This window comes from Lasioglossum baleicum, chromosome 9 (genome assembly GCF_051020765.1).
Source record: "Lasioglossum baleicum chromosome 9, iyLasBale1, whole genome shotgun sequence".
NCBI classification, from domain to species: domain Eukaryota; kingdom Metazoa; phylum Arthropoda; class Insecta; order Hymenoptera; family Halictidae; genus Lasioglossum; species Lasioglossum baleicum.
Genome location: NC_134937.1, coordinates 5005898 through 5016748, shown reverse-complemented (window position 1 = coordinate 5016748; position 10851 = coordinate 5005898). Strand labels below are relative to the sequence as shown.

General features: G+C 36.9%; 1 protein-coding gene across 1 annotated transcript; it reads left to right on the top strand.

Moving 5' to 3' along the window:
• Window positions 1–135: 135 nt before the first annotated feature.
• On the top strand, window positions 136–10212 carry LOC143211737 (aminopeptidase N-like). The gene is made up of 4 exons (XM_076429666.1): window positions 136–305; window positions 1057–1368; window positions 1442–1520; window positions 9034–10212. Exons 1-4 carry the CDS (start codon window positions 136–138, stop codon window positions 9262–9264), a joined length of 792 nt encoding a protein of 263 aa, XP_076285781.1. The 3' UTR covers window positions 9265–10212.
• Window positions 10213–10851: the final 639 nt, after the last annotated feature.

Genomic DNA, 10851 nt, shown 5'->3' with positions numbered 1-10851 from the left:
TGTTAAATAAAAAACGTTGAATTATATTCGTGGTTTTCCAAAACGGTCCCTCTTTCCTGTAATAACATTGTTCATTTAATTCGACCCCAGAGTAATGTATTTTATAAATCTTTTCAGCATTACATCAGGTACATAATGCAGAGCCTGACGAAGAATGTGACGTATGTGTCTTCGCCAAAGGACGATCATCCCACGAAAGTTCTCAAAATGAACGCGATGAAATGGGCTTGCCTAGCGGACGTTAAAGAATGCGTGGATGAGGCTCATAAAGAATTCAATGAATGGCTCAAGAATCGAAAGCATCGGTAAGTTTTGAGCGAAAAGTAGAAACATCGTCCATATTATAATTTTATTTGAAAATTTTGTCACCATATACTTCTACAAGGAAACGATGTCTGGGACACAGTTCTATGGTTCAATGGGGCTCATACGATGCCATGAAAATATTTGTTTTTATAATATTTTTGTTAGAGATCTCAAGGTCGCCTTCATTCTTGTAACCTGGCCACCTTTCTTTAACACTAGGTTTATGGGACCCGTCAAAAAATGGCGGATTCTAATATTCTTAACTTGCGATTATTAAGATTGTAAAGACACTACCCTGAGGAATTATTTACCAAATTAATTTCTTAGGTTTTATACTATTGGAAAAATGGCCAAAAATTTGGATAGACACATTCTTGTTATGTTTACAAAATAATGTGTAATAGTTATTCCTAGACCTCCGTAAACCTTTCTCTTTTGTTTAAGGGCAGTGGGGAAATACATTTTACCTACACCCCCCTCCAGATGATGGTCGCGGGGGATAGTGTGGGCTCACCTTGCCTGAGAAAAACTAAAGCCGAATGCATCCGCACTAATAACCCATCGCTCAGGGGCCCCATTTCTGAGATTCCTTGTCCTCCAGTACTCCAACCGCAGACTATAAACTTTCGTTGGCCCGCTATTCGCAATTCTACACGAAAGTCTGTCCTCCGGCTCCGGAGCCATTCCTGTTCTTGTCTCTTCTCTAGTTTGTCCCTTTAAGTAAACGAGAATATCGATGATGTGTTGCAGTCTCGATCCAGATCTGAAGAGCGCTATTCTTTGCACTGGATTGAGGACCGCCAGCGAAGAGGTATGGTATGATGTTCTATATAGGCTGTCAGAAGGGACTTTCGAAGGAGAAGGGAGAACCAGTCCGCTCGAAGTTCTGGGTTGCTCCAATAACCATACGATTCTCCAAAAATTCCTGATCTACTCCGCACGAACAGATGCGAATATAAGATTCGAAACTGCGGCCAGAGCCGTCGTAGAGAATAGTAATGTGACGGGTGCTGAGATTGTTCAGTACGTGCTTGATAATGAGATGATAAATATTGGGAATATGTAAGTGAGAAAATAGGGACCCGATATCGGCGTGCAACAACTGATTGATACGATACTCTTTTTATTGTTTCAGGCATGATTTTGATAATCAACTAGAAAACGTTGCAAGGACTGTTTCAACCGTAATAACGAATAACGAGGACTTCCTGAAGGTACGGTGACCAAATGTTTTCGTTCTATCATTTTCACTGGTACACCGCTACTAGTGTTTTTTAAATGAAGCTTTTCCTAGATTGGATGGAATAAAAAATAACACAAAGAGATGACATTCCAAACATAAACATACAATACAATTTTTTTAGAGTACAGGGTGATTTAGCTAACAAGTATACCACTTAACTTACTTGTAAATCATTTGATATACGAAGTAATGGTTTGAAACGAAATGGTTTCACTAGTAGCGTACCATGTAACAATTAATTTTCTTCCTGTTTCGCTTTTGTATCGAGATATGAAGCCGAAAACAAAACTGTCTACAGGATAAAATAATAAGGATAAATAATACAGGATAAAAATAACTAATAGTTACTGAGATATTCTTTAAATGGTTTTTAATGAAAGTAATGATCAATTACCTTTATATGCTCATAAAAAAACGCCACAGAAAAAAGTTAATTATTACGTGACATGCTACTTTTGTTTCAACCATTTCAAATACTAAATAATTTACAAGTTGTTTAGGTGGCGCACTCAGCTGAATCACTCTGCATAATCCAAATACATAAATCTTATTCTACATTTAGGTTTGGAATGTTACCTTTCCGTGTTACGTATTTGTTACGCCAACCAGCGTATAATGTTTCTTTATTATTGTCTGTACGTACATTTTGGAGGTACTGGTTATTATAACTTGTTTTCTAATTGTTTTCTTTCGCAGCTGTCCAGAACCGCCGTTACGCATAGGATCATTGACAGCGTCGTGCAGACTATAGTGCAAAATTCGTTGAGAAACATGAAATGGATCGCAAAATACGGACGTACAATCGATGACTGGTTGCTTGACCATGAAATGTTGTTCAAATCCAGCAGCACTGAAAAGACGCTCATGTCATTGCTACTGATCCTTTCGATATTTACCATGATCCTATCTTTATAATATTTATATGTATTTTTTTAAATAATTTTTATATGTATTTTAATCAACTAGTGTGTTTAAAACATTGTGTGCATTTTTGCAGTCACGCATATGTATAACTGGTCACACACACTTTTTATTTATAGGGATATTTAATCTATATGTAATGTATAGCATTATATGTAGAATACCTTTTTTATGAATAGACCACGCACAAACGACTTCAATTTATCAGTAAGGCCAGAAGTAAAAAACATAGTTAACCAATATTAATAATTATATATTATACATATAATTATTAATATATATATATATATATATATATATATATATATTATATAATACGTATAATTATTAATGTATATATATATTATACATACAATTATTAATATCTATATAATTGTATTAATTATAGTATATGATTATGTATGGAATATATACATGATTATATGATTATATAATAGTATTGTAAAATACATAAATAATTAACCAATTAATCAATTTCTACGAGTAATAATTTATACGAGTTTACAAAACATATCATTTACATTTTCATTATTGGCACAGCTAAAATAGTTGTAGAAATCGATTTTTACTATTGTTTTTCACCATCTTCTAACCTTACGCAGTGTGATCAGTTGATCTTACTTGTTTGTGATTAGTAGCTTGCGGATCTTTATGCATTTAAAGCCAAATTTAGTAGATGAAATTCAAAATTGTTGGAAAATTTTTCAAATTGAAGATGTCAATATACGGTATCATTTCACCTCTATTAAAATCATTAAGGGAAAAAATAACATGCAGATTGGTTTATATTTTTTGCACCGATGCAAACAATTTTTAGTTTGCATAAAGATCCGCAGTCTAGTGTTCACTTGTGTGCATAACTGTATATGTAATCTTATCAACTAATGTGTATTTATGTATGCAAGCTTAATTCAATGTATATCCAAATATATACATGGAATAAATTATACATTTATAAATTGATGTTTTTGGTTCTTAAATATATTAGTTTTAAAGAATCGTTATAAAGGGGAAGCTTCAAGATTTAACAAAATAGTAGATTTCTCCACGAGAAAAATTTTTAATGTTTCTACATGTGAACTTTAGTGATCGCGACTTTACTCTGACAATGAGACGGTTCTAGGGTGAGTGCCGTGGGGTCTGACACAGTCCTCTCACCAAAAGGCACCCTGCCTTCACCACTTCGTGGCCAGATCCTCCTCGAACAAATGTTCCTATTCTTTAGCTCAGTCTGACCTTGGGTTGCATACCCTCGGCAAGTTCCACTCGTTACAACCTCATAAGCATGACTTTCCCGAACGATAGCTGGATGGCCCAAAGTGCCCACCCGCCATCGCCCGACGACGGTTCTGTTTAAGGTCTTTGCACACTATACCGTCACGGCAGGTAACGGCAACGGACCGCTAGGCCGTTTTGGGTCTCTCCTCTGTATTTCAATGGGGATGCGGACAATAGGCCGTATCGGCGCAGCAGGTAGACGGGATAGAGCGGCAACGTATCGGGACGGGAAAATAGTAGATTGCATCCCCCCGGCAAGTTCCACTCGTTACAACCTCATAAACATGACCTTGTTGCAGGTTCAGTGAAGCAGAGCTTGTATAAGGACGAACTATCCTTCTCCAATTACATTATCTTTGTATTAATTATAGTTTACGTAAAAAAGAATTGTAGTCCCAACTTTAATATATTTATACTGAAATACTATTCACTAAATTCTTGATATCTCGTGAAACAAGTGGCATAGCTCCATTTTGCAGCGGACCTCTCAATTATTAAGAAAATAAATGCATGTAGTTCCTGTAGCTCGAAATTAACGCAGACAATTTTCATTTTGCACAAGAATTTACAGTCTAGGTAGTAATGATTGATATGGGAGTTCACTGTTAAATATTATATCGTGTCACAAATTACATGATGCAGCACATCGTATCATACGTCTCCTCTTTATTTGCAGCGTTAAAAGCGCTGATGAAGCACAATGTCTGACCCCTCATTTTTCAATACTGTTCGTCTTTTCCGATTAGTAGAGTCTGATTGGCGGATTGTCGCGTGTGATTCTTAATAAATACACAGTATAAATAATTGAAAACTGAATTATTCTGAATGCTTATACATATAATCGTCGATGCTCACTTAAATGGAATCGCGTAATGTCCAGCGCGTTATTTAGTGCGGTTTGCCATTTAAAAATAGTACTAAATTGTTGTTTTAATACCTGCCTACAAAATAAGCTATTAAGTTGTCCCAAAAGTTTCTTCTGAAATGTATTCTTTTAATATTCCTAAATAAATATTAGGTTGTCCCAAAACCCAAGTAGCCACAAGTAGCCACGTACGTCCCTAAAACGTACGCAGAATGGACGTAGGACGTTTGGACGTGAACCGTACGTTTTAGGGACGTACGTGGCTACTTGGGAAGTTGGTTTTCGATTCATGCACATAATGCAAATTCATGTTAGGAAGTACTGTAACATCAGCATAAAGATTATCGCATTGTTTGTATTTTTTTAGCAACATTAAAGGAACACATTCCGGAAGGAACTTTTGGGACGACCTAATATTACGATAGAATCTCGTTAGTTGCAAGCTTCGTTCGTTGGTGTCGATGTCGATCAGTCGAGCAGGTAGTTCACACGGACAGGGTGGAGGTACGCTTGTGTGTAGCGCGCGTGCAATCGAGCATGCACTCACACGGGCAGAGTAGAAGTACGTTCGTGTGTAGCGCGTGCGCAGCAGAAGCTACGGCGAGGACGGTCCGTCAGAGAGGGGGAACCTGTGCTGGAGGGGATGCGTCCTCGCGTCCCCGATTCTGGCATCACTGTATCCCATCACTGGATCAGTGCGCTATTCGCAATTCTACTCGACAGTCCTCCAGCTCCGGAGCTATTCCTGTTCTAGGTTCTTGTGCCTCGTACAGGTGAACCGCGCATTTCGTCGAAGATTTCGGCGCGCAGAATGCTGTGCCGAAGGACGAACGGAACGGATTTGTGCTATTTCCATCATTTCTTGTGAACAACTATGGGAGCTGCAGCGGCGTATACTATATCAAGAAATACAGAAAATGTTGGCAGTTTATTGAGTGAATTAAAGTTTCAAAGTGAAATGTTCAGGTCTGTACGTAGCATTAAAGACATCAAATTCGAGATTATATGACTTGAATTTTTGGAGTTATGACATTTCGAAAAACGGCGCGCATTTCGTCGTGCATTCGTGCGCGCGGTGGATTAATATTGGTGCTTATAAGTAAAATTGATTATAAGTACTTGTCTATAAGAGGCATTTTGCCGTAGGATGCAAGAAGTTTAGAGGAATATTTTGAATAGCATCGTGTTAAATATCGAAAAGATCAGTAGCAATGACATGAACGTCTTTTCAGTGCTGCTGGATCTGAACAACATTTCATTGTCAGAAATGATTAAGTACTTGTTTATAAGTGGCATTTTTGCCGTAGGATAATACTTTCACTCCATTGGGAACATTGAACATTCATTATCTCGACGGGATTTAATATCGCTGCTTATAAGTAAAATTGATTATAGGTACTTGTTTATAAGAGGCATTTTGCCGTAGGATGCAAGAAGTTTAGAGGAATATTTTGAATAGCATCGTGTTAAATATCGAAAAGATCAGTAGCAATGACATGAACGTCTTTTCAGTGCCGCTGGATCTGAACAACATTTCATGGTCAAGTAACCAGTCATCGAATATACGTCCGTAGGCTGCGATCCATTTCATGTTTCTCAACGAATTTTGCACTATAGTCTGCACGACGCTGTCACTGGCTCTAAACGTAACAGCGGTAGTAGCATGTCACGTAATAATTAATTTTTTCCTGATTCGTTTTTTTATGAGCATATAAAGATCATTACTTTCATTAAAAACCATTTAAAGAATATCTGAGTAACTATATATTAGTCACTGTTTTGTTTTGTGCTTCATATCTGAACAACATTTCATTGTCAAAGATGATCAAGTACTTGTTTATAAGTGCCATTCTGGAAACAGCACAAATATGATGGATCCACCGCGCGCACGAATGCACGCCGAAATGAGCGCGGCGGCGTTCGTGGCACCGTTCTTCGAAATGTCATAACAGCTAGAAAAATTCAAGTCATTTAATCTCGAATCTGACTTCTTTAATTTCTTTGAGTGCTTCGTACAGACCTGAACATTTCACTTTGAATCTTTAATTCACTCAATAAACTGCCATCATTTTCTGTATTTCTTTCCATAGTTGTTCGCAAGAAAATCAGGTAATAACAGAAATCCCTTCCGATCGTCGTTCGCCGTTCGGCGCGGCGCGCGGCGTTCTGTTCGTCGAAATGTTTAGGTCTGTACGAGGTATTAGACCTCCGTAAACCTAGTGTTAAAATCGTACGATGGTATGTACTCCCATTTTTCATAGTCCCTTTCTTTGCGATAATGCAAAGATGGGGTTTTTCAGTAGTCAAAAGAGCTCGATAAAAGATCAGTCTAGGTCGCGATCGTCCTCAAAAGTCTTATTTTTACGTTTACGAGGCGTAATTTACATTATTCAGTAGCGTAATCTGTGTTGCGTCCTAAGGTGGACGTTCGAAAGAGGAATAGTTTAATTTAAAGATTAGAATTGAGATACAACGCAGTTTCGAACCTACCTGCATTCTAGTATGTAAACCCATTTCATCTTTTATCATCCTCCTGGATGGATCATATTACTCTGCGCATCTCACAGATCGTGGAACAATCCGTTGCTCATCGATTCCTCTGAAAAATCTTCACATTCTTCAGTGATGAACAGGTTTCAACGAATATTCGCTCTCAATTTATATTTCAAATTGTCTCAATTATTTAATGAAATAGATTTCGCTGTATTCTTAATTTGTTCAATGAAAATTTAAATTCAAAATGAGTTTTCTTAATTCTATCGCACGCAATGTGGTATAATCTACGATAGTTCGATATTAATTTTATTAATTATAATATTTGATATTTATTTCTCGTACAACATTATTAGAGGAAATATAAAATTCGTATGTCATGAATTATACATGACTGATTTTATCAATTATTATTAACGGCTGAACCACCGGACGTGTCAGTACAATATTAAAAAAGTTGTCGTCTTTTTTAGAGCGTCCGAATATTAATTCAAGTAACTGTAGTTGTTTTCAAAAGCTGCGACAGCTGCACACTGTCGAATAATGTTAATTACGTCTCGTAAACGTAAGAATAAGACTTTTGAGGGCGATCGCGGATTGATTTTTTATCTAGCACGTTTCTCTACTGAAAAACCTCATCTTTGCATTATCGAGAAATCACAAGGCGCATCCCGCACCATTACAATCCTGGAAACGAGTCTGCCCTTTTAAGTAAACGAGAATATCGATGATGTGTTGCAGTCTCGATCCTGATCTGAAGAGCGCTATTCCTTGCACTGGATTGAGGACCGCTAGCGAGGAGCTATGGGATGATGTTCTAAATAGACTGTCAGAAGGGACATTCGAAAGAGAAAGAGAACCAGTCCGCTCGAAGTTCTGAGTTGCTCCAACAACCATACGATTCTCCGAAAATTCCGGATCTACTCCGCACGATCAGATGCGAATATAAGATTCGAAACTGCGGCCAGAGCCGTCGTAGAGAATAGTAATGTGACGGGTGCTGAGATTGTTCAGTACGTGCTTCATTATGAGATGATAAATATTGGGAAAATGTAAGTAAGAAAATAGAGACCCGATATCGGCGTGCAACAACTGATTGATACGATACTCTTTTTATTATTGTTTCAGGCATGATTTTGATGATCAACTAGCAAACGTTGCAAATTCTGTTTCAACCAGAACCACGAATACCGATGACTTCCCGAAGGTACGGTGACCAAATGTTTTTGTTCTATCATTTTCACTGGTACACCGCTACTAGTGTTTTTTAAATGGAGCTTTTCCTAGATTGGATGGAATAGAAAATAACACAAAGTGGTAACATTCCAAACATAAACATACAATACAATTTTTCTATAGTACAGGGAGATTTAGCTAAGAAGTATGCACTTAACTTACTTGTAAATCATTTGATATACGAAGTAATGGTTGAAACGAAATGGTTTCACTAGTAGCGTACCATGTTACAATTAATTTTGTTCCTGTTTCGCTTTTGTATCGAGATATGAAGCCGAAAACAAAACTGTCTACAGGATAAAATAATAAGGATAAATAATACAGGATAAAAATAACTAATAGTTACTGAGATATTCTTTAAATGGTTTTTAATGAAAGTAATTATCAATTATCTTTATATGCTCATAAAAAAACGCAACAGAAAAAAGTTAATTATTACGTGACATGCTACTTTTGTTTCAACCATTTCAAATACTAAATAATTTACAAGTTGTTTAGGTGGCGCACTCAGCTGAATCACTCTGCATAATCGAAATACATAAATCTTATTCTACATTTAGGTTTGGAATGTTACCTTTCCGTGTTACGTATTTGTTACCCCAACCAGCGTATAATGTTTCTTTATTATTGTCTGTACGTACATTTTGGAGGTACTGGTTATAACTCGTTTTCTAATTGTTTTCTTTTTCAGTTGTTGTCCAAAACCGCCGTTACGTTTAGAGCGAGTGACAGCGTCGTGCAGACTATTGTGCAAAATTCGTTGAGAAACATGAAATGGATCGCAGCCTACGGACGTATATTCGATGACTGGTTGCTTGACAATGAAATGTTGTTCAGATCCAGCGGCACTGAAAAGACGTTCATGTCATTGCTACTGATCTTTTCGATATTTAACACGATGCTATTCAAAATATTCCTCTAAACTTCTTGCATCCTACGGCAAAATGCCTCTTATAAACAAGTACCTATAATCAATTTTACTTATAAGCAGCGATATTAAATCCCGTCGAGATAATGAATGTTCAATGTTCCCAATGGAGTGAAAGTATTATCCTACGGCAAAAATGCCACTTATAAACAAGTACTTAATCATTTCTGACAATGAAATGTTGTTCAGATCCAGCGGCACTGAAAAGACGTTCATGTCATTGCTAATGATCTTTTCGATATTTAACACGATCCTATTTTTATAATTTTTATATGTATTTTTATAATTTTTATATGTATTTTAATCAACTAGTGTGTTTAAAACATTGTGTGTGTATATATATATATATAATTGTATTAATTGTAGTATGTGATTATATATAATTATGGAATATAAACATGATTATATGATTATATAATAGTATTGTAAAATACATAAATAATTAACCAATTAATCAATTTCTACGAGTAATAATTTATACGAGTTTACACAAAACATATCATTTACATTTTCGTTATTGGCACAGCTAAAACAGTTGTAGAAATCGGTTTTTACTATTGTTTTTCACAATCTTCTAACCTTAGACAGTGTGATCAGTTGACTTTACTTATGCGTGACCAGTTGACTGCGGATCTTTATGCATTTAAAGCAAAATTCAGTAGATGAAATTCAAAATTGTTAAAAAAATTTTTCAAATTGGAGATGTCGATGTACAGTATCATTTCACCTCTATTAAAATCATTACGGGAAAAAATAACATGCAGATTGGTTTTTATTTTTTGCAACGATGCAGACAATTTTTAGTTTGCATAAAGATCCGCAGCCCAGTGTTCATTTGTGTGCATAACTGTATATGTAATCTTATCACCTAATGTGTGTTTATGTATGCAAGCTTAATTCAATGTATACCCAATTATATGGAATAAATTATTTATTTATAAATTGATGTTTTTGGTTCTTAAATATATTAGTTTTAAAGAATCGTTATAAAGGGGAAGCTTCAAGATTTAACAAAATAGTAGATTTCTCCACGAGAAAAATTTTTAATGTTTCTACATGTGAACTTTAGTGATCGCGACTTTACTCTGACAATGAGACGGTTCTAGGGTGAGTGCCGTGGGGTCTGACACAGTCCTCTCACCAAAAGGCACCCTGCCTTCACCTCTTCGTGGCCAGATCCTCCTCGAACAAATGTTCCTATTCTTTAGCTCAGTCTGACCTTGGGTTGCATACCCTCGGCAAGTTCCACTCGTTACAACCTCATAAGCATGACTTTCCCGAACGATAGCTGGATGGCCCAAAGTGCCCACCCGCCATCGCCCGACGACGGTTCTGTTTAAGGTCTTTGCACACTATACCGTCACGGCAGGTAACGGCAACGGACCGCTAGGCCGTTTTGGGTCTCTCCTTTGTATTTCAATGGGGATGCGGACAATAGGCCGTATCGGCGCAGCAGGTAGACGGGATAGGCGGCAACGTATCGGGACGGGAAAAAGTGCGCACACGATATCGGCCAGCGCCGACATTTCACTTTCTTCTATATAGTTTCCATGGAGGTGCGTGCACTAGACTGGCACCGTT